Genomic DNA, 25,904 nt, shown 5'->3' with positions numbered 1-25,904 from the left:
AGTTCCAGTTTAAAAAGACTCAAAACATTTCTAATTCAATGACTTTTCAGATCTTTAAACAGGTGAAAAAAAACTGATTTTAAACAAATGTTTTCTGATTCAGGACAAAGTCAATGTGACAACACAGAGACCTGAGTGACAAAACAGCAGCAAACTCAGGTTCAGATCAGGTTTTTTCACAAAGGTGGTTCTCTATTAGCAGCTTGTATCACCATGGCAACTGATGCAGGAAACCTTATCTGCATCTAACAGCAACAACTACCAAAGACAACAACTAAGTAGTTGAAATGAACCATGTCATGTAGCTGCATCTGTTACAGGCTGAATTATATTACAGCGTTATCCAATTTCTAACATTTATAACAAACTATTTTATGTTAAGAACTGAGCTAACTGTGGTAGATTCAAGCTTGCGACATCCTCCAACAGAAGTGAGAACTTTGTTCCTGCTCTCAAGGCTGCAAGAACAAGGAAAAATATTTTTTTTGTCTCAAACTCCACGAGAAGCAACAGGTTGGGGATCACTGTGTGCAGCTATGTCTGCTTTATGCAACAAACCTGCTTATTTCTAATTTAAGGAGAAACTTTGTCTGCAGCAAGGCGAGTTGTTCACGCAGCTGTGTGTTTTAATGCCACATGTTGAAAACACGTTCAGAATTTCTTAATCAGCTGTTTTATCAAAACAATCCGTTTTACCTGCATCAGCAAAAATAAACTGTTCTCTATGTTTTTCCGTGTTAACCACGCCCACCTCAAATGTCCGACCAATCACACGATACTTCTCGGAGCTGCATTAGAAAAAGGTTCTGCAAGCTCGATGTGTCAAGAACAGTCTTAAATCACGTCCACAAGAACAAAACAACGTCATTTTCTTTCTTTTCTTGTTTATTAAAAATAAATAAATAAATAAAAATGCCATTTTCTTCTTGGCACCTCAAGAACAAGAAAGAAGTTCCTCCTTCTGGTGGACTCTTCAGGAAACATGATGCATGACTGCATGGACACAGGCAAGTCTTGCAGATCCAGAGCAAGAGATCAAATGAGGTTTAGTTCATGTGATCACTGGGTTTGGTAGTGGGCAAAGCTTTTAGACAACAAAAGCAAATTTCAGGCAAAACTTTGTTACACCCAGGAGTTAAATAGTCCCAAACAAGCACTCAGTCTTTATCAGTCAGACGACTTCTGGACTCGGCTTTCCGGCGCTGTCCCACTCTGAACAAATACAGAGAGATGAAGACTTCTTCCTACAGATTTAGTGTTTCTATGCAACTTAGTAAATAGAAACTACAAGTTAGCGCAGATGTCATGAAAAGTGATTCATGGTGACTGAACGAGGATTGGAAATGAACAATGAGGCTGATATAATGAAATGAAAATAACTATTAATCCCCTGAGGGGAAATTGGAATGATATAGTTGGACTTTTTTTCTTTTCATGTGACAACAAACAAGGCAGAGAATCATTCTGGCAGAGAACTGTCGATCATGGAAAGGCTAATATCATTAGTTCAGCTGCTGAACTAATGATATTATATTATTTTTGTAATGCACATTAGTGATGTTGACACAGTTAAACAAGATACTGAAAGACATTTAACGCTGATGCCTTCTTGTCTGTTCTGTTTTTAGACCAAATCAAAGCAAAAATAGCTTAAACTGAATGTTCTCTGTGATGATGATGATGTAGCTTAATCATTTGTTTAATCGTTGCTCTTCTAATGGCAGCAGCGTAAAGCTGACTTGTCTGCTAATTTGGCCATAATAATCTAATTAAGAGGTTGGGGGTAGAAATGATTGATTCTATAAAAAAAAAACAACAACATTAATATATGCTTTTTTTTATTAAAGATTTACTCCTTTTTTCTTGTAAATGACTGCATTTATTTATCTATTTATTTATTTGTTTATTCCTTCTGCGTGTATTTCTGTCAGTTGGCCGTTGGTCAAACGATTGACATAAAAAGGCGTGAAACTGCTTTATAGTCCAAAAATGAGTACCACTCTTTATTTCCATGTACACTCTGACTAATATCACATTCCACACAGAAACAGCAGGCTTTTATACCCTCTTGCTGCCAAACCTGAAGAGATCAGCCCGTTAAGGTGGGGCTACAATAACAAAACCACAAAATACTAACACATATTTAAAAGCATTAATCACAAAAAAGCCTAAATATTTACATATACGCATCTCTTTCTATACATACACATCAGTCAGTGACTATCTAACCTCATTCCATGCATAAAACTCATTTATCTTTGCTCTACATCCCCCTCCTCGTTAACATGGTGTACTCCTGCAGCTCTTTAGCAGGTAGTTAGGCCTACCCCCCTCTTTTAGCTCCTGTGCTCTGCCAAGAAGACAGGAGGTAAGTAGTAACTTTAGCTGTTGAGCATTTAGATTTACACACTTGAAACTATAACAATAAACAAATGTATAGGAAGTTTTCCAATAGAACAATACTGATTGAAATTCTTTCACAGAGGAAGTTATGGCCAATCCCCCTCCACAAACACCGATCAACATTTGATTTTGTACATTTTCAATAAACAATTGATCAGTGTGCTTACTTATTGTCATCATATACCTTCTGCATAAACTATAAAACAATGCTTGGTGATGGAGTCACACATCTTCATCACATTTTCCATGTGTTTAGCTAACACACGAGGCTTTCAGACAGTCAGCAAGTGTTTAAAATGATCTTCAGCAGGAAATTCAGCAGCACAGGGAATCTAATTGGAACAAAACTTCTGAGTCACTTTAAAATAATTAAGTAAAATTTGAGACCTATGAGGATTGTTTGTGTGGCTTTACACATTTATATTGTTGGGAAATTAATTGATGCATTATAATGGTAAGAATCATAAAGGTCAGATTATTTCTTTTAAACAATCATACCGAGAAAATCTATAATTGTGACTAGAGATGAACTACCCCACTTTTTTGGGATTATAATCTGATTCCTAAATCTGAAATTGAGATTTCTGCCAAAACCAATGTTTCCCAGTACTGATCAAAACCACGCAGAACTTCTAAATAAAATATCAACTCTTTTATTTGTATCATTTAGGGTCACGGGAAGCTGGAGACTTTCCCAGCAATCATCTGACGAGAGGCAGAGTACACCCTGGATAGGTCACCTGTCTGCCACACAACCAACAAGTTTTATCAATTAATGTAACATGCATGTCTTTGGACGGTGGGAGGAATCCAGTGTAACCAGAGAGAACCCACACACACACAGGGAGAACATGCAAACTTACTGTTCAAACCCCCCCACCCCCCACCCCCACAGCCAAGGCTCAAACCAGCGACCTTCTTGCTGTGAGGCAAGAAGATAGCTGTGCAGCCAATATTTTAACATAAACATATTTAATCCAGTTTAAATATTTCCCAAAAAAAACCCTTCAGTAAATCAAAGACAATGTCTGTAGCTGCTTTATAATCTTAATAAAAACAAAGTAGCTCTAATTTAGCAGTGACATCTGCTTTCATATTTAGGGTCAAAGAGAATGTGTTATAAAGGGAGCAGGATTAATGGGAATAATCTGGGAATGCTTGATAGTCTGACAGTGTAGCAGACACATTGTAGTATCTCTGCGGTATCTGCCCAGGGGGCTCGTTTCTGCTGTAGAGGACATCTGATAGTAGAAGCTGTGTGGAACATCTTCATGCAGCCACTGAACAAGGACTTTTAGTTCAGCCTGAAGACAGGACGGTGCTCGTTGCAAATGTTTAAAATGCTCCACAGGTTTACGTCCATCCATCCATCCATCCATCTTCTGCCGCTTATCCGGGGTCGGGTCGCGGGGGCAGCAGCCTAAGCAGGGAAGCCCAGACTTCCCTCTCCCCAGCCACATTTGCCAACTCTGCGGGGGGGATCCCGAGGCGTTCCCAGGCCAGCCGAGAGATGTAATCCCTCCAGCGTGTCCTGGGTCTTCCCCAGGGTCTCCTCCCAGAGGGACGTTCCTGGAACACCTCACCAGGGAGGCGTCCAGGAGGCATCCTGACCAGATGCCCGAGCCACCTCAACTGGTTCCTCTCGATGCGAAGGAGCAGCGGCTCTACTCTGAGCCCCTCCCAGATGACCGAGCTCCTCACCCTATCTCTAAGGGAGAGCCCGGCCACCCTGCGGAGGAAACTCATTTCAGCCGCCTGTATACGAGATCTCGTTCTTTCGGTCACGACCCACAGCTCATGACCATAGGTGAGGGTAGGAACGTAGATCGACTGATAAATCGAGAGCTTCGCCTTCTGGCTCAGCTCCTTCTTCACCACGAAAGACCGGCGCAGAGCCCGCATTACTGCAGACGCCGCACCGATCCGTCTGTCGATCTCACGCTCCATCCTTCCCTCACTCGTGAACAAGACCCCGAGATATTTAAACTCCTCCACTTGAGGCAGGACCTCACTCCCGACCTGGAGAGGGCAATCCACCCTATTCCGGCTGAGGACCATGGTCTCAGATTTGGAGGTGCTGATTCTCATCCCAGCCGCTTCACACTCGGCTGCGAATCGCTCAAGCGAGAGCTGGAGATCACGACCAGATGAAGCCAACAGGACCACATCATCCGCAAAAAGCAGGGACCCAATCCTGAGGCCACCAAGTCGGATCCCCTCAACCCCTCGGCTGCGCCTAGAAATTCTGTCCATATAAGTTATGAACAGAATCGGTGATAAAGGGCAGCCTTGGCGGAGTCCAACCCTCACCGGAAACGAATCCGACTTACTACCGGCAATGCGGACCAAGCTCTGACACCTGTCGTACAGGGACCGGACAGCCCTTACAATGGGGTCCGGTACCCCATACTCCCGGAGTACCCCCCACAGGAGCCCCCGGGGGACACGGTCGAATGCCTTCTCCAGGTCCACAAAGCACATGTAGACTGGTTGGGCAAACTCCCATGCCCCCTCCAGGACCCCAGAGAGGGTATAGAGCTGGTCCACTGTTCCGCGACCAGGACAAAAACCACACTGCTCCTCCTCAATCCGGGATTCGACTATCCGGCGGACCCTCCTCTCCAGGACCCCTGAATAGACCTTACCAGGGAGGCTGAGGAGTGTGAGCCCACGGGAGGATGGTGAGCCCTCCCGTGGGCTCACCATCCTCCCGTGGGCTCACCATCTGTGAGAGGAGCCGTAGGGGTTGGATGCAATATAAGTTGGGTTTACGTGCATTGGTGAAAACTGCGCTGTGAAATAATTCTGTTATGCTCAACATGCTTCAACGTGTAAGCAGAACATCCCAAACTAGACATTCCCACACCTTCTGCATGTGAGCTGCATTGTCACGCAGGATTACAGCAATTTAACCAGAGAAATTTCCAGAATTATCCTTGACAGACAGACCGACTGGGCAGAATGATGAACTGGAGCAACTTTTCTGTGAGCTAATCCCTCCATGTTGTCTCTGCTGAAGCTTAGTGCTCCATCCTAAAGCTTCAGCCACTGTCTGCAGCATCATTTCTTTTCACTTCTTAGATGGACAACTTTTTAATCATATACATATATATATATATATACATATATATATATATATATATATATATATATATATATATATATATATATATATATATATATATATATATATATTTCAAATTTGTCAATGCAGGCCCACATAAGATCTGAACTGGTTATGAACTGGTGAGGTGGATCGCCGGAATCCAATCCATTTGGCATTTCCGCACTGAAATAGCATACCACAAGTTCACATTTACAGGTTTATCTGTCTGTTGTGGCTTCTTTGTCCAAACAGCATACCAATTAAGCCTAACCCAAAGTGTTTCCCAAGCCCAAACCTCAAAAAGACATCACGAAAGACATTTCATACGCCATAGTTTTGCCATTTTTGATGGTACGCAGACTTATTAAACAAAAGTATGTTATTCTAATGCCCAACTGATTGGCACCAATAATGAATCAGCTCTGTCCTAACTTTAATTGCCACATTGCTACTTACTACTCAGAATACATGTCTAAAACAACACACTTTTATGTCTAGTACTCGTTTGTCTTTCTGGCAGCAATTTGGTTCCGTACTTTAGGACAAAATTCTGATGGATAAAAATTTGCTCAATCAAAGGAGGCAGCCACTTTAAAAATGACTGTTTTTATGTGCAGGACATTAATAAATCCACAGAGAGAATTAGAAACATAAAACTGTAAAGGCATACAACGGAATATTATGAAAAGGAGCATAGGTTATAAAAACCCATGAATTATATGATGCATTTGGTGTGATGAAGTTGAAGAAGCTGTAAATGAGCATGACAGTGTTCAAATGAAAGTAGTCAGGAGACTCACATTGCACTGTTAGGTAGGCAGAGGCTAATGGCGGTTGGCCCAGGCTGTTGCTGGGAGAACAGGTGTATTTTCCTGCATCCTCTGGCTTGACTTGGGCTATGATGAGGGACCCGTCAATGAGAATACTGACTCTCCGCTTAAGGTCGCTGTGGATATGAAGGAAAGGGAAGCATTTGGGTCAGTATGACATAAAAATCCAATCTGAATGTCAAATTATTTGACATGAAGTATGAAACATTTCGTGGCTGAAGCTTCAAGTAGCAAATCCTTCCTGTTACTGAGCATTTCCCAATTTTTGATACATTTTTTTGATAATCTATTGGAAAACATTTGGGATATTTGCACGTTTTTAGTTGTTCGTGTGTGATGCAAGACCCCTGTGAAGATGACGAAAATATTTTCAGCCAGCACTGTGTTTTTTTCTGTCATTTTTCTCATTTCCCCGTGGAAGTGTAGCTCTGACTCAGACATAAATGATGGCCGACACAGAGTTTGATTTATGATTCAAAGCTGAACAGCTGGTTGCCAGAGAGCTCTACAACTCTACTGGCTTCAAACGCCAACAGGAAATCACAGTAACGTATATTCTCTCAGCTTATTAAGTTCCACCCTAAAGCAAAAAAAACACTGAAAGTTTTACACAGATATTGATACTACCACCACAGATTACTTTATTATTCAGTTACACATCTGGACGTTTACCATTTAATCCCATTTTTGCACAATTACGTACATATCTACAATCCAGGGTTTTTTTTTGTTTTTTTTTTTAATAGTAAATTTTCCTTCTGTCTACAATAGAAATACAATAAAACTATGTTTGTTCAGAACATAAAAACTTTAATTGTTAAAAGTTACTGTATCGTGAAAAATATTAGCTCATTTTGAAATTGGATGGAAAGAGGAGCAACAAAAGGCTGGAAAAGTAAGGAGCGATGAAAAGGAACAGCTGAATGAACTTGTTGCAACCAATCAGAAAAACCGGCAACATCTCAGTAACGTTACTGCGTTCACCTTAGAGCACCTTAGAGAGGCAGAGTCTCTAAAACAAACACACTCAATTTCAGTTCTGAATATTTTACCCCTTAGTAGATACCAATCTTTTTTTTTTTTTATTCGTGTCTTGTCCAGCATTTAAGCAAGCAGAATGATGGTCTGGATGCTGTGTTCTGCTGAGCAAATTTACTTTGCCAAGGGCAGCATTACTGGTATGATGATCCCTTTGATTTTCTGGATTCTTATTTTATATCTTTATTTATTTTGTATAATTGTAATACAGAGTTTCTAGTGCTGGACCAGACCGGAGAAGATAGAAGAGAGACAGAAATTGAAAGGGAAAGAGAAAGAAAACACCTCAGAGAGAGAGGAAAAGAGAGAAATAGAGAGAGAAAGAAAGAAAAAAACAGACATTTGCATGAACATACATTCATCTACAAAAACGCATGTACATACACATTCACACACATATACACCAACAGGCCAAACTGAGATTTATACTACCCCTGCGGAGGACTAGGCTATCAAGTGACAATATCACTTGATAGCGTAATATACTAATATTAGCTCAATATTAATGATTTGAATTGTAATATGTTTTATTCTTTTTTGTTACAACATAATAATTTCCCTTTGAGGATTAATCCTGTTCTATTTTAGGATCCAGTGGAGCTGGAGTCTGTCCCAGCACTTAGCAGGTGGGAGGCAGGGTTGCCAGCCTATCACCAAGTCAACCCAGAAAACACCACATTCAGTCCTAGGGAGAACTGAGTGACCACTTCAGCCAGGGGTCTCCAGCTCTGGTCCTCGAGGGCCACAATCCTGCAAGTTTTCTATGTATCCCTGCTCCTGCACAGCTGACTCAAATTAATCAGTCTATGTGCAGAACTTCATAGGTTGTTGAACCCATTTAATTTGAACTGAGTGTGTTGGAGCAGATAAAACCTGCAGGACAGTGGCCCTAGAGGACTGACTTTGGACATCCCTGACTTTACCTAACATACATGTCACTGGACGGTGGGAGGAAGCCGGAAGGAACCCACACATCCAAGGAGAGAGCATGCTAATTCCACACAGAAAGGTCGCTGTTCGGACCTCCCCCCAGCTGAGGTTCAAACCAGCCAGGTTGTGTGAGGCTGTGGTGCTAACCACCAGTTTTTATTTCTTTAATTATTTGAGCAAAACTATTTCAGTACTTAAAATTTAAAAATAGGAAGAAAAACTCTTACAGCATTAAAAGCTCCCTTTGAGGAATAAGTCTTTTTAATTAAACCAATTAATTTATTTTCATGAATGTGATTGTTTCATAGTGAAGCTGAAACATAAAACTGTTCCATTTAACTGATTAATAAGCCTGATCTTTAGTCCTTTGAATGGATTAAGATCTAGGAAACTTTATACGGCTGTTTTACAGGTAACAATGCAATAAAACTGATCTGTAAACTGACATTTACGAAGTGTAACTTTAAAATCCAATTCGTTCTGTCTTCTGTTCTGTTTATAATGAGGGGAAAGAGTGGGTGGATTAACAAAGGCTTTCCAAAACAACTATTAACAAATGGCATTTTTTCCTGACATTTAACAGAATATTGCAAAGTGTCAATATATTTCATCAATATTGATGAAATATAAAAACAACAGCAAATGGAAGGTCAATTCCAGGTTGTATGTTTTATTGCATGATAAGCAGCAGATTTCAGAAATGACATTACGCTTTCCTTTTGCATTTTGTCTTCTGGGCGTATCGGTAAGTGTCTCAGAGTGATGTGTGGTTTTAAAAATAGAAAAGCACATCATGAATTTGGAAAAGCAAGCCAGAGTCATCCACACACAGCAAAAAAAACACCTGAGATGGATCAGGGAGGCCATAGAGATACAGAGGACCATCAACAGGATTGAGGGAAATTGTCAAACACCTGGGATACCATCTTCCACTGGACACCAGACAGAAGGGGGACATAACCCCCATCTGCAGTCTGGAAAACCTAAGAGAACCTACTTCCCAGCAACATTATGTGATCCTTCTGACAAGGGCTACAAGAAGGAGCCAAAACATCAATGCAAAAGGCCACAGACCTCAATGTTTTTGTCTAACAGAAAGGAAACTTTGTGTGATTTAACCAAGAGGACAATATGAGGGCTGTTGTAACATTTTCTGATATCCATAATGTGCTCACTATGCCCTCTGCAGGACAGGCAGAGTCTGTCCATTACCTTGGCAGAGGTCCCATCTGGAAGTTATAAACCACCCTTGTGGCAGAGCAACTGGGGTGGATGAGAAACGTGCTAAGATGTTGAAGTATTGGAGGCCATGCCTCTTCGATGTAGTTCAGGAACAACCCGTGAGGGCTGAAACACTGGGTTGGTGGTTTGATCCTAGAGAGTATGCTCGAACCCTCTGGGATCACACTTCCCTGGAAAAGTTTACTCCAGGATGTTGGAATGGATTCGCCACCTGATTGTTTAGCCATGAAAAAATGTTAAGATAAATCCTATCTTTATATATCCTTTTAGCAAAATGTCAAATAAAAAGTCCCAAAATATTTTAGGATATTTCCCATTCATTACCACTTGATATGTCCAAACGTTTATAGTGTAGTTTTCTGCTTTCTGGTGTCCTCTAAGGGACGGAACACAAAAATCGGATTGTGTTGCACATAATTTTGAGGAAAGTTCGTATGATAAAATGATGCCAAATGTCTCAGAAAGTGGATGTCTCACATGCGTTATGCCATGCTGGGTTATCATGGGTTCAGGTTTGCATCCACGTGATGCAGCAGTAGTATTTTGACACTAACAGTGTTGCGAGGGGGTCATAGGAGTTTGACCACTCGGTCTGCGTGTGTTTTGTAGACTTGGAGATGGGGTACAACAACGTCCCTCAGGGAAATGAGGGGTTGCTGTGGGAGTCCGAGGTGCTGGAATCACTGCTGCTAGCTTTTAGCTTCCTGTAAGCTCAAAGCTAAAGCCAGGTTTGCATTCTCAGCACAAAGCAGGAGACTGACTCCCATCTCCTGTTTGGGAACCATTTTATGGACCTAAGTCTGCTGGTCTGCAGACCTTTATGCAAATGGAGAGACTCCGGAAAACACAGATGGTTGACCACCATCCCTCAGCTCCTCCTGTACCATCATGGCTCAGGATTGGTGGACATCATCCCAAGATCTTTCCCCATTGGCCACACATTAGAAAACCTTCCTGATTAAGGATCATCATCACTGGAATTCAGTGACTCAATCAGTTTGCCATCTTCTGCTTGGCATTGACTGCCATAGTGCTGTGGAATTACAGGAATTGGCTTTTCTTCATGGTTTGCTGTCTTTGCCTGGGTTGTTTGGTCTGTGGTTACAGAACTTTGGTTGGCTTTTGGAATTTAGTTAAATAGTGGATTTTGCTCATTTTGCTCCAGTCTCAGGAGGTTTGAAGTTGTCCCTTATAGTTTCTTTGGTTTGAATTCCTTTGTAAATAAAATCCCATGTTTTACTGGAACTTTTAGTTGCCATTTTTCTTTTGTGTTGCAACCCCCTTTTTCCCTAGACACCACGGGGATCGTCCACTTTTATGTAAATACACCGCACAGAAACCTAGCTGCACATGCCCTGAAGACTTGTTAGAAATGCAGTTTTAGTCTTTGTTCTCTACTGTTGTTTTGCTTCTTTTATCTGTTCTAATATTGTTAATGTACTGAATCTGTTCATTAAGTGAACATGCAGCTTTGAATGTCAAATCTCTTATTGGACAGATATTTTTGAACTATATTCCCTTTTCTCTCTGGGATTGATAACATCTTTTTCATTTTATTTCATTCCCTTTTTAAAACTGACTTCTTTGCTGAGAATCAAATTACTATTTTGCCTTGAATTTATTAAACTACTTCCTCTCGGTTTGATATTCCTCATGAAACCCACACAAGGCTTAACAAGGCCTGATGGGCTGCAGATGCAGACCGAGAAGTGAAGCAACAATGCAGACAATAATGAACCCGATCACAACTTTACTTCTTGAAGAAGACGTTGTCCTCCTCCCAGAACCAGGTGTACGTCAGGTTGCGAGGATAGGCCTCCGCCTGGCAGGTGAAGAAGGCGTCCTGCGAGATGTTCACGGTTATGTTCTCTGGCGGTGAGACAATAAATGGAGGGCCTGGTGGAGGAAAGTCAGACAGACAAAAGGGATCTTTAGCTTGTTCAGTATGTGTGATGCCAGATATGATCTGTCAATCATTTACAATGAATCAGTAATTAACCAAATATACCCTGTGATTTATTGTGTAGCTTGTCTGCTATCAATACCAGGATGCTGTCGGTTCAATCAACAGAGACTGATTCGAATGTTGGAAGAAGGAGAGGGAAAAGCTGAGAGTGGTTCATCCATCCATTTTTTATACTGATTTACTGTCAGTCTGATAGGATCGCAGTGGACTGGAGCTTATCATGTCGAGTTGTGAACATTTGCTTTATTCTTCCAAGCTGTTTCTTCTTACCTCCACCAAGGAGGTTTTTTCTGCCAGTGTTTATCTTTACGTTTTTTAGCAGCTTTATGCAAAAACGGCTGGGCAGATGTTTGTGATGTTCTTTCTGAGAAAAGGTCTTTGTCCAAGTTAGATTCTTTTCAATGTGAAGAACGATCTGGGAGGAATATTTAAAAGTGAGGTCTGTGCTCTCAGAGTGCTTTTCTAGGTTTTAATTTAATAAGCTCCAATCAACAAAAGTGTGTATAGTAGAGTCTGACAGACTTCAGGACAAGCTGCACACTATGCTAAGATATTCCAAGTTTTCAGCCAATAGCAGAACAGTTTTTTTATATGAAACTAAACTGTGTCATCATTTTTCCCAGAATAAACTAAACAGATAGTAACAAATTATGTATATATATATATATATATTATATATATATATATATATATATATATATATATATATATATATATATATATATATATATATATATATATATATATATATTGATCATGCATGCATTAATGAAAAACAATTGCATTTATTTAATACAGTATTTTACTTCAATAGACACGTGCAATGATAGCTTTTGTCTTTATTACTGATATTTCACTTTGTATTTATTTATTTATATAATGTAGTCTATAGGATATCTCTAAAATAATATATTATTGCAATTATAAAGTGTAAATATTCTATAAAACTATAGCTGTATCATTTTCTTTTCCTTTTTATGACTAAGACAAGCTTGGGTAATGACAATGTATGCAACTGTATTCAGTCATATGGTTTATTCTTCAGTGAGTGGTAATGTGTTAGATGACTCACTAATGTCCACTGTAGTAGTTCATTTACAAATATACCATCCTGATTCATGAATATGCAACAAAAAAAAATCTCATAAATGGATGTCCACTGAAGTCACCACTATGCATGAAAGGGATAATAAAGTGTCTATAACACAATCTAAAATTATTCCAGTGTGACATTCTCAAAGTTGTTGCATCGATGCAACACTGAGCAAAGAGTATTTTAATGCTTGATTGACTTATAAGTCAGGTGGATGGGAAGCACCTGAAATGAGCAAAAAAGCAGCCAATGTCCAGAAGCCACAGTTTGAAAGACCTTCAGAAAGCCTGGAGACACATTTAAAAGATTTAAACAACGTCTGGCTTGTAAGCAAAGTAGGGATCGCAGCGTTTTTCCACAGTACCCATGTCACATTTACAGCCACACGTTCATGCATGATGCCGCTGCAGAGTCAGAGCCATATCCCATACTTATTTAGCTCTCTAAAACGGATTATGAGAATTTATGGAATGATCCTTGGCATGCCAGACAGATCATCCTTCTTGCACACATGGATATATCTGTAACATGATTTACAGTCATTTTTTCCCCTCTAACAATAACCGTTTAAGTTTAAGTCTAAAAGCAACTGTGGGCTGTTTTTCTGCCACTCATTCCACATCAGGTGGTTGAATTTATCAGAGAGCACCACTCACTGTTTAGTCTCTTTCAGTATATGTGGCAATGCCATCAAAAATAGGATACTCTACACAGAGAAGTCTTTAACGACTAGTCAATACCCTACGAATGACATTATTGTAGCACACTGTGAAAAGCAAAGACTCCTCATCCATTCCTGCTAAAGAACAATTGAAATTAAATTTATGTTGAAAACCTCAAGTATATAAAAAGTGTAATAAATAAAGACAAGGTCTTTAAAATCCCTCTTTAAAAGGAAGTGAAATCAACACATCTTCCTGGTTTGAAGTTGGACCCCTTTTTCCTTCAGAACTGCCTTCTTTCTTGGTGTCACAGATTCAACAAGGTGTTAGAAAATTCCTCTGAGATTCTGATATTGATTCTGAGATTCCATATTGACACGAAGTATCACACTTGCTGAAGATTTGTTGATGAAAATCTCTCATTCCACCACATCCCAGAGCTGCTCTGTTGCACTGCTTCTCAACCTTTTAGGGCTATGACTACCCCCAACATAAAATACAGTATACTTCTGTCACAGTAACAAATTTAGCCATGTAGTTAATTGTCTCAGAAATGATTGTAATATACGATAATATTGCGCAAAGTGATTATTGCTGTCATTTTGAGACAATTTTCAACTAAAATAACAATAATGCCATTATAATGAAAGTACACCCTTTCAAAGACCAACATACTTAGATATCTAAAGAACATTTAGCTCAATTAGCAGACTAGACTCATCCAGTTCCCAGTTTACTAAAACAGATCAGGATTTCTCCTGGGGTTTTGGCAACGTGGTTAAATGGAACACGATGGTCTCTAAACATGATGTAACATACTCACTCTTTTACCCAAAGTGAGAACGAGAGAGAAAAGAAAGACATTGCATTTTTTCTAATCATGAGATTAATTGACTTATTGCGACAGGCCTAAGTACACTGGCATTCACGACCCTCGCATTAATTCCACAAATCAATATATTTGAATGAACAACTTCAATAAATTTAATTTGACTTATTTTACTGTGCTGTAGATTAAAGATTACAAATAAATGTAAGGAAAACCAAGAAATCATGTGACAAGTCAGTTGCTCATCTAAATGAGAGTTAAATGTTTTTAACTCTTTCCTGCTCAAAAACTGAATTATAAAAACCTTTTAATAATCTTCAAAAGTACTTTTCCACTATGATAAATGTATTTACACACAAAAATGTCCCTGAATCTCCAATTTGTTCATAACTTTAGCATCATACAGGAACAGACATAAAACGATACCCTCTCAAACAAACACACACACATGCAGTTGAGTCAGTGTTGCAGCTATAAACTGCTAGTCCCATATGTTAGTTCTGATTAGTAGCCCACAGCCTGATCCTTTAACAAGCACAGCATTTCCATCTGTCAGCCCCTTAGCAGGACAACCAGGACTAGGCTGTGCTGGATGGATATGTTGTTGCTGAGTGTGTGCGTGTGTGTTTGTAAGTGCCAACCCGCCCCATTTGGAACCAGCTGAGTGCTGGAGATTTGTTGGCACTGTAGTCTCTTAGCTGATCTGCTGCTCAATGGCTTTCCAGGAGGGCGACTATTAATCCGTCTTCCCTGTAAATTATACAGGACAGTCAAACAAGCACCCCGGCTCTGCTCTGGCTTTCTACTCGGCCTCAAAAACAACAACAAAACAAAAAAATAAACTCCTCTGTGTGCAAATTTGCTGTCTGTTTTGTGACGAATAAGAGCATCTAATAACCAGAATTTTAAAAAAGGCCTTTTAACTTCTATGTTTAACAGTCAGAGAAAATTTGTAGTTAAAGTCATTGATGGCCTTTAAGAGAACAACCTTCAGCCCATGATGGCTGATTCACCCTCTCTACAGGTAGGCACAGTGACATGATTCAGTCAGGGAAGAGATGCTTTTACCATCTAATCATCATCTACATCATGACCGCAGACTATATTTGACTCTTACTCGTTTTAATAACTAAAACGAGATGAAGTGAGCATGCCTCTATAAACGAACGACAGGCATTAATCTGATCTGAGGTCAGAGAAAATGATTAAGTCAAAGATTGAGCCTCAGTTGCCAGATAAGATGGGGTCGGGTCATGACTACTCAGCTGCGTTCATCTGGAGCAGCCATCTTTAAATTACATGACCTGGAGTGCAGCCTTTGCTGGTTTATCGTTTTTCTGCTTTGACGGTATGCATTATCACTGCAAAGATACATCCTGAATGTTCGGATTCTATTTCGGCCAAACACACAAAGAACATGTCTGTGCCATGCTAAAATACAACATGCTGAAGCATGAGACACAACAACGCAGCAGGATTGACCAGCAGTATCACTTCAAAAAGTGCTCTCCCTTTCCTTTTTCTGATATTGTTGCTTTATATGCTGCAGTTCGAAGTTATGCAAATGAGGGAAATTAGCATGGCTAGATGGGACGCCATGAAGGTTCCCAGTTTAACATTCTGAAAGGACCTCAGAGTGCAGGTTTGTCTCCGAGGACGGGTGATACTCCAAACCAGGGGTCACCAACTGTAGTAGTCAAGGGCTACCATCCTGCGGGTTTTAGTGTTTCCCTGAAATCTGCTTCCCGTTTCCAATGAAAAGGTTCTCCAACAACTTGTCATCATCTTTTGCACCTGCCTGTTAATGAACTATTGATTTAGGTCAAGTGTTTTAGCGTGGGGAAACACTGAAGTAATTTGTCGAACTCGTATGTATAGTTCAGGGGTAGGAAACTCCGGTCCGAGTTTCTCTGCTGCAACACACCCGGCACACTAATTAGCAGACTTGTGCAGAGCTTGACATCAAAATCTGCACAAGTCTGCTAATTAGCTATTGATTTGAATCAGGTGTGTTGCAGCAGGAAAACTCCTAACATTTGCAGGACTGTGGCACTCGAGGACCGGAGTTGCCTATCCCTGGTATAGATATTCAAATATAGAACAAATAATTTATAGAAAATTGCATATTCCTTGACTGGTTTAAGAAGACTGAATAATTATATAATCCATCATAATCCAATGATAATGTACGATTATTGTATTGTATCGATCATTAGCTCCTTTTGGTATGTCTGGGGTCCATAAATGTTGTTTGTATATGTTTAGTGTGGATGATTCTTTTGTTTTGTATCTACCAGGTTCTCTCCATAAGCTTTAAATAACTTCTTTGGGAGACTTGATGCACACATATGTACAACTCACATTGGATCTATTGAGTGGACAACGCTGTATGTCCAAACTAATGAGTATGTGTGTGTGAACTCATAAATGAAAACCTGCAGGAGAGTAGCCCTCGAGGACCGGAGTTGGTGAACCCTGGTCTAAATATATGTTGATCTTTGTGTGACTATGCTGTAGGGTTGTCTTGTTTGGAATGCCTCCGCAACATCATGTGGACATTGGGGATGTTGCATCTAGACTACCAGACCGAGGTGGTGATCCCTCTTTTTAAGAAAGAGAACTGCAGGACGTGACCCAACAACAGGGGGATCAGACTTCTCAGCTTCCCCGGTATGGTCTATCCAAAGTGTCCTGGAGAGAAGGGTTTGCCAGATATTCGCCGTCCCCGGCCGTGAAAAAATGGACGAGTTCTACACAGTCTATAGTTTATATCTATGTAGAGGAGCATGAGAGCTGTCTGACAGGTCTAAATGTAATTTGTGGACTTGAAGAAGGTGTTTGACATATTGGGGGTTGCTTCACAGTATGGAGCACCAAAACCCCTTGTAGGAGCTGTTCAGTTCATTTATTTAAAGGAACAGTGTGGAACATTTTTCATATCTACACAGATCAAGGTCAAAACTGGATTGTCATGATCTTCAAGTTCTTTGAAAACAGACATGAATATCTGCTGGAAATTATGGCATGGACTCAGGGAGACTTCCAGAAATTTCTGTCTGTGAACACAGTTTACCTTGAGTTCCACAAATGCAGGTTAAAGCTCCATCGTGCAAAGAAAAAGCCACATGTGAACAGGTTGAAGAAACACTGTGTTCTTCTCAGGACTAAAGTTTGTGTGAAGTAGTTTGCAGCAAAGTGGAAAACTGTTCTGTGATCAGATGGATCAAAGTGTTTTTTGGGAACCATGGGCGACGTGTCCTGCAGATTAAAGAGGAGGTGGAGCATCCAGCTTTCTATCAGCCTGCATCTCTGATGGGATGGGGTTGCATTAGTGCCGATGGAGTGGCCAGCTTCCACATCTGGGAAGCTCCATCAAATCTGCTCCCATCCAGACTCTTTCACGGAAGACCTTGCAGATTTCAGCAAAACAATGCTGAACCACATCCTGCCTCCATCCCAGCAGCATGGTGGAACAGGAGAACTGGTCTGCCTGCAGTCCAGACCTTTCACCAGTGCAGAACATCTGGAGCATCATGGAAGCAGAAATCCAGCAACAAGGTCCAGTAGAGCAGCTGGAATCCTGCATCAGACCAGAATGGGACAACATTCCTCTCCTAAAACTCCAGCAACTGGTCTCCTCACTTCCCAGATGTTTACAGACAGATGTTAGAAGAAGAGGAGATACGACAAAAAAACTTTTTATAGGTTGTGTACACGCAGTGTTTGGTTATGAACATGTACCTGTATGTGTGTGCATGAGTGCATGTATGTGTGTGTATATATGGTGGGAACGAAGGGGTGTTTTTAAATGTGTGAAGCAATTTGTGCTGTGTTTTAAATATATGAAAAATGCTTTTTGAAAAAAATTTGATTTAAAGTGTTTTATAAATATTGTTATTGTCAATCCTGCTTGCTACAATAATCGCGGTGAAAATCAAACAGAGGCAGCTCTACCTCTGGTATAGCTACATGTTTTTACCAGGTTGATAGTAGTAGTATAGTTAGTTTTAACATTTATTAAACAATGTTTAATAATTATTTCCATTTTACACAACATATTGATAAGATAATAATAAGCTTCAAGTCATTTGTGATGAGAAAACCAAATGTTTCCACTCTTCGCAGTGAAAGCTTGACTGTAATAATGACTTTATCCTTTAAACGGTGTTAAGAGACGGCAAACCGTGTGGCTTTAAATACCATTCCCCAAAGTCATGTGGCGCATTTTGATATAATATTTTGTCATGCTGTGTGTTTTGTTGTGCTGCTCTGAACCTCTGGGAGGAAAACATTTTCCTCCATCAAAGCCTCTTCACACTGTCGCTCATTAAACCGACTGCTGTATTTTAAAGAGGGTAAGGGGAGCAGGCGTGATTGGCACTTACTCAGGCCTGTCTAAACTCTACCCAGCTTTTACCACTCCCTGCACACACACACAGTAACACATTTATACACCGCAGTAGTTATTCATCTTCTTCATGAATCATATTCAAATACAGCACCTGCAACATGGCGCAAAAGTCAATCAGCACAGCCTGACGTCATTCCAGTGGCATTGTAGAATATTTCAAATAGCCTCCTGTGGGGGCGTGTTTCTCAGCTTTCCTCATTAACACTCAATGGTTGAGATCAGGTGATTCCAGAGGAAAGGCCGTGGGATCAGTGGAAAGTTTTTTCTAAACATTGAGGTAAATTTTAGCATATTAGCATGCTAAAGTATTCAGCTGCATTATCCGCTGGTGTCACAGATTCGTGGAAGTTTGGGGACACAATTTCAGGACAGGGAGGCAAAAGGCAGACAATTTACAGGAATACGATTTAATCCAAAAACCTTAACTGAGTGGAAGACAGGACGGGGAAATCACAGCTACAGACAAGCTAACACAACGGATCAGTGACTGAGAACAGAAACCAAGGGGTGTAAATACAGCTAAAACAACGAGGAACAGGTGAAATGAATCAGTAAATCAGACTGGGAGAGCTCATGAAGAGGAAGCAAAATGGGCTACAATACAGAGGGGAACTAAACTACAAAATAAAACAGGAAACCAGAACTTAAGAGACAACACAAACTTCACATCATGACCATTAGTGGTGGATCATACCCCTCCCCCCAACAATTATCATAACATAAATAGGGCATTACATTAATGTAACAATTACCATGCTTGTGATGAATAAGGGTGTAACAATGCCTCGTTCTACGTCAATCATGTTGTTAATTAGCAAATAAAATTGATCCACAATGTTTAAAAATCAACATGATTATCGTTAATCAAACTTAACTTCACTTTGAAAATGGATATAATTTGAGTTTCCTTGTTGTGCATTACTTTTATTTAATTTCAGATCTAAATAAATTGATTTGAACACTTGAGTAAAAATGTTAAACAATATTCTAGTTACGTTGTGAGATTTCATATGAATAGAAAGTTACGCCGTCCAGTTACAACGGATGTGATTTTCATTACAGTCAGTGGATCGTAAATCAAATCAAACTGAAATCAGATGACGAGATATTGGAACGCATTAAATCAGTATTCATTAAACCAATACTAGAAAAGCACTCAAAGAACGCAAACCTAAACCAAGCACAATGTGAAAGATCCAAACGGTGATTCGGATCACCACCAAAATTAAATCAGTTCTTCTTTTTTACATTTTCAACAACTCACGAAAATTTAATGACAATCCGTCCTTAACTTTGTGAGTTATTTTGAACATAAACAAAAAGACAAACAGAAAAACGCCGGTAAAGCAGAACCTCCTTGGCAGAGGTAATAATGTACTATGCCCCCTAGTGTTCAGCATGAGGAACTGCATGATTAGGGTGATAATATGTTGTTTTAGTTCCAAATAAGACATAAAGAAGAAAACATGAAAAACCCTGCTTTGGACCCATAATAATTATGCAGTGATAAAGACAGAAATTTAACACCTGTGCAACGCATCGAAATGCTTTTTTCTTTGCTTGTGTTGTGTTTGTGTGTATGCACCTACCTTGCACTAGCAGCCGTGTTGTGTGAATGGCCTCTCCTTGAGGACTGAATGCTCGACATGTGTAGGCCCCACGATCTTCCCGGGTGATGGATAGCACTGTCAAGCTCCCATCAGACACCTGAACACATGCAGCAGCATGCACTTTCAACATGAGCTTCAAAAGGTGGACTCAAGTTTCATTTTTTGTTTTTTTACACGAACCAAAACAAGCAAAAACTCAAACTAAAAGCCTGCGTTTAAAAACATTTCATTTGGACATACAAGCTGCAACTTCAGTTGACAGTTTCAAGTCTTTGCTTAAAACATATTACTTTGAACAAGCATTCAACTCAGGCTAACAGACTTTATTAACTTAAGTCCAAATTGTTTACCGATTTTTAAATTCATGGTTACAATAGTGTATTACTGTACTGTTTTCTGTGTGTGTTCTTTTATATTGTACAGCACTTTGGGAGCAGTGTTACTGTCTGGAAATGTGCTATATAAATAAAGTTGACCTTGACCTTCATTTAAATCATACAATATAATCCTAAAGACTGTTACTGTTCCATTATAATGTTCCATCTGATTCGGACATACACAGCATTTTCTAGCCTTTTTTTTTGCTTCTGCACCAGCGAACATCCTGAGTGCAGCATCGCGTTCACTGCAAGCTTCAACACAAACTGCACAGCTTGTTCCTGGTAGACATATACTATTTGCTTTCTAGTTGATTCTCTGTCAAGTCTGCGGTTGTGAAACCACTCCAAAACAACTGGAAACTGGCTGGATTTTATCTTTGAGCGGCAGCTCTGAGTAACAGCATTTTCATTCATGGGGCCTCCAGCAGACCGACAGCAGTAAATAATCTTTTTTCTTTTTTTTCTTCTCCTTCCTAACGATTGGAATACAACATAATCTATATTTGATTCTATAAAAGCACACTTCAAGATCACACAAATTAAGTTTAAGTGCTTAGCAGTAGTGAGATTTAGACAGATTTAGGTTTTCATTCAAAGTACCAAGCTTTAAAGTTTTCCTTTATAAGTAATCCGTGATCTTCTGTTTAAAAGCTTCCAACAAAGGGACCAATAAGCCCGCATTGTTCTGGTTTTCCAGACATAAAAAGCTCAACAATCAGCAGTTGTTTTACTCCTTGGTGAATGAGGAAAAAAATACTTAAAGGCAGAGTATGTAAGATTTCAAGGTGATTCTTTCCACCACTAAGTGGCAAACACCAGGTCATGAGCAAAACCACAAAACTGCTACCTCCACAAACGACCACAGGTTGGCAGTAATGAGCAAAACTGACCCCTCGCCCCTCCTCCTCGCCAGCTCCAATGAGGGCAGGAATCGCTTGTGAGCTGTAGCTCAGAGCCGCTCTGCAATAAATGGGCTTTTACTCCCCCTACTGGTGGAAAAAAGTACTTTTTTTTTTACTGGTCAGAAAAAATTCAAGAAGGGTCTTTGTCATTAATTAAACCTGTAATTTAATAACGCATCAAATATGGACAGACTGGAACCTACATGTTTAAGAAACTAATTATGATTGTAGTTATTTTTTTAGTTAATTTATTTTGAAAATGTTGAAAATCTTACATACTCTGCCTTTTAACAAAGTATTTTTGTTTAAGCATTTTTCAACCGACTGAATAGCAGTAAAAAGGAAAGCAAAACACAGATTCCCAAATTACACGTTAACTTGATCAGATGTCAGGTTTTAGGGAGGTATTTCTTAATTATTGGACTATTCCAGTTTAACCTACTAACTTATTGGTTATTCAAATCAAGCTGCAAACCTGCAGTTACATTACATGAAGCTAAACTGAAATTAATAGAAAATCTGTCCTTACATTTAATTACAACGTCACATCAGAGACTTTCCGACTGAAACATCATCGTCGGCCAAATATCTGAAGGCAAAAGAGCACCTGTATATCAGCTATTTGGAGAACAGAGTGGAGAGAAGATGACTCTCCTGCATTTGGCTAACTAATCTATCCAGTGCAGAGGTGTGATTTTTACAACTGCAGGTAGTACTAAAAGGTAGAATCTCCTACTCGCGCAACATGTTTATTTTCACTTTCAAAACAAGCTGGAACGAAGCCGATATATAAAGTTAAACTGTTACCTCAGTCTGAGGGGAAAGGCCACACCTGTTATCACCGGGTGATGCTTCCCTCCCTCATCCCCTTCCCTCTCTCCACCTCTCACATCATGTCATTCACCTGTTTATCTCTCCACCTACTCATCTCTCTTTCAAGCACCATCTGAGGGAGTTCTGAGTCAGACTGGGTCAGCGACATTCTGACAAAACTCCTCCATCCTGAGTTTCATCCACCCAACTTCCAAGTGAGCAAATCAGAGAACCTACTCACAACTTCATCCCCACTTTTTAGCATCTTTCATCACACCAGTGAACTTCGATCCATGTCTTGTGAAACGATGAGTGAAGAAGGTAAAAAAGAAATGAGGGTGAGAGAAGTGATCCTATAATGCAGAAGTTTAGAAAACAGGCTGCGTTTCATAATGTGTGTTTGTTCAATGGGGTTTGGGCTTTTCATCCTGCTACATTTTATCACTTCAACTTTCCTCGTTGTCTTTTTGTATCATGTGTCTGCCTGTTTCCTTAATGTCTGATTTTAAACTGTAAAGTCACATATTTTATGTTGGAAAGGCGCTTCATAAATAAAGTTTGATTGATTGATTGAAAATTTCAGACAATTCAGATGTAAATTATCAACGCTTTTGTCTGTGCGCACCGTCGCGAGGCGCGATTGTGAGCAATGATGAACCAATGGTGAACCACAGCCACCTCACCACAGACTTTAGGAAGTCCACGGGGCAGTTAAGGATCTGCTTTAGCAGCTCGCTGCTTGCTTTAAGAAGCAGAGAAGGAATAATAAAGACACTCAGCCATGATGGTACAAAGGTTTGAAAGAAACAGCAGCAAAAGCGACGCCTGCATAGCTCACAACCGGTGATCAATCAGTCGTTTTGCCTTCTTTGATTGGTCGGCGATATATCTATCACATGCGAATATCTTTAAAAACCAACCTCAGTTCGATAAAATAAAACTTGCAAATTGCTGGGCGGATTTCAGTACATGTTAACGTTCACATTGACTTTACACTGATCCAGTAAATACTAATGTGAGAATTATTAAGATGAAATATTTGCAGTTGGTTTGTAAAGTCCTTAATTCTTTTTATGTCATTACAACTCTGGTCCAATCGTCTTCTTGCTTACTACTTTTTCCTACTACAACTGCTTTTTGATATAAGATGACAGCCTCATCTGAAGGTTCAATATTCTCTTTCAGGTTAATTTTACCCCTCCACAGATGATGCATCTCAGTTTCATGGCCAAAGTCCTTTATATACTATCAGATTGTATCCCATGTAGTCATATGATCTGCTGTTAACTGCAGAATTGTACATGTGTTGTACAATAGTACAATGTGTGTGTGTTTCATAGAAACAGCCATCGCTGTTGGGCTTTATAGGGTTAAAACTTCAGAAATGTAGCCCCACAAGGCTAAAAAAAAAAAAAAAAAAAAGAAGGTTAAACAGATGTAGAACAGGTCAAACCGAGCAATTCCAACTTGTTTGACTTTATACCTGAAGATTCACACAATTTTAAAGAGTTTTCCTAACGTTGATCGGTGTGTGTGTGTGTGTGGGGAGGGGTGTTAGAATTGTAAGTTTTGGATAATACTGCTTTGACTTTAATCTCTGTTGCAAAAGAAGAAAAACCTGGCTTGAGCCAAATCCCAAGTTTTATCAGTGTTTTACATGTAGTCAGATGGTGAGATGAAGCTGAAGGAAGGCTGCATTATGATCAAGGATGTATCACGTTGATGGACAACATCATTTACAAGTACATCACACACTGCATTCACTTGTTTATAAGGTAAAGATCAGTTTACACTAGATAAATTACATAAACACGAAATGAATTTCTGGGCATTTCATTGTCCATTCTTAAGGGTTAAGAGCCGTTTTTTTAAGGGGTGGAGCAAGCATGGCCAGGTCACCCCTCAGTCACTGGTGATGAACCATGGCAGACAACACCATGTTCATTTTCTCATACCTGGTAAAACTAAAGCTAAAAATGTACTTGTTTGGAAAACAATATTTTTTTCACCAGTTGTTTTGCATAAGTAAATAGGAAAACCAGTCGTTAAGCATAAGTAAATTAGGTATTGTTGTTTTTGATGAGCTGTTGCACCTCTCAGTCCAGAGATGCACATAGTTAGTTTTTAAGGGCTACAAATTAATCTGATTTGGCGGGAAACCTGCAAAACCTGCAGAACCTGTGGTCCTTGACTCTGTCCATCTTTACCTTTGAAAGATCCAACAAACCTCTGGGCTGATCCAGGAAATATATATTTTTACGGAACAGCACGCACAGTTTCAGACTGGAAAAACAAAAACAAAAGCGCAGTCCCGAGGGTTGTTGATCATCACCTGTTGGAGAATCCTTCATCTCTGTTTTAACAACGAAAACAAAAGTAACATAACAAGATGACCAAAAAAATCCCATAATGGCAGCTCTGGTGATCAATGTAGACCAGTTATTCCCAACCAGTTTTCCCTGAGGACTCACTTCATGCTAAACTACAAAAAAAAAAAAAAGCCATGTACCCTCCATTTACCTCATGCTGAAATCATGCTTTCATTAACTAGCTCCTCAGAATAACTCATGCACTCTGGCTCTCCTTTCTTTCAACACAACCAAGTTAAAGTAAGGTTGAATCATCTGCAGTGTGGCGGTTCTTATACACGTCTCATTAATGAAATGGTGCAGGACAAACAAAGGTCACCAGGACAGACATGAACTGCATCACTGCTGGGGATCCACCTGCTCACCAAGTCCACACACACACACACACACACACACACACTTCTCTCTGTAGACAGCACCTTCGTTTTATTCACACTGGCTATGAACAGAGTATCAGGGACCTGCTGTGCTCCTCTGGGGAGGACTTGGGGGTCCAGGGACCCCAGATTGGGATCTACTGATGTAGACAACCCACTTTTGTACTCAATAAAAAATTCCTGCTTGCCAGATCAGGCATGTCCAGCTTCAATCAAGTCCAGTTTCCCTGATCAAACATGCGGGATGTAAATGAAACATCTCGACAGCTTGTTGTTAAGTTCTTCTCATGCAAGTTGACCCGTTAATCTGATTCAGGAGAGCTGCAGCTGGAAACATCCAAAACCTCCAGGACTGCAGCCGTTGTGGACCGATTTTGGTCTAAATTATGGACAGAAAAGAGACATGTACCTTGTACTTGGCACTGCTGACCAGGAGGCGGCCTTCCCGCAGCCAGCTGACAGAGGGTTTGGGGTTGCCGAAGGCCATGCAGGTTAACGTGATGCTCCCCCCCTCCTTGGCCTCGACGTACTGAGGTGGTGTGTCTGTGAATGTAGGGGGGGCTGTGAAAGCAAGGAAGGGAGAATATTAGACAAAAAAAAAACAAAAACAAATGTATTTTGGTGACATTTCAAAATAACAAGTTTTCTGCATGAAACAGAGATGAATCACATCCATCTGGGCTCTGATAGAGCAGGGGTGTCCAGCTCCCTGTCCTCAAGGGCCACAATCCTACAGGTTTATCTTGTTTCCCTGTTCCAACACACCTAACGTAAAATAATCAGCGACTGAACAGAACTTCATTGGTTGTTGGATCTATTTAATGGAAGCTAGGTGTGTTGGAGCAGGGATACATGGAAAACCTGCAGGACAGCAGCCCTCAAGGACAGACTTTGGACACTCCCAGAGGAATATCTGTGGGGTAAAATAACTTTTATATGATGT

General features: G+C 40.1%; 1 protein-coding gene across 1 annotated transcript in view; it reads right to left on the bottom strand.

Annotated features, from left to right (window-relative positions):
- Positions 1-25,904, bottom strand: part of LOC306761729 (protein turtle homolog B-like) — a 146,361-nt gene that overhangs the window by 48,094 nt on the left and 72,363 nt on the right. The window contains 4 exon segments of the mRNA XM_079248000.1: positions 6,310-6,455; positions 11,304-11,445; positions 20,100-20,217; positions 25,371-25,522. Of these exon segments, the coding sequence (XP_079104126.1) occupies positions 6,310-6,455; positions 11,304-11,445; positions 20,100-20,217; positions 25,371-25,522 (558 nt within the window).

The sequence above is a fragment of the Telmatherina bonti genome (genome assembly GCF_933228915.1).
Source record: "Telmatherina bonti genome assembly, chromosome: 10".
Lineage (NCBI taxonomy): Eukaryota > Metazoa > Chordata > Actinopteri > Atheriniformes > Telmatherinidae > Telmatherina > Telmatherina bonti.
Note: the sequence above shows the minus strand (reverse complement) of the source record. Positions and strands in the feature narration are given on the sequence as shown.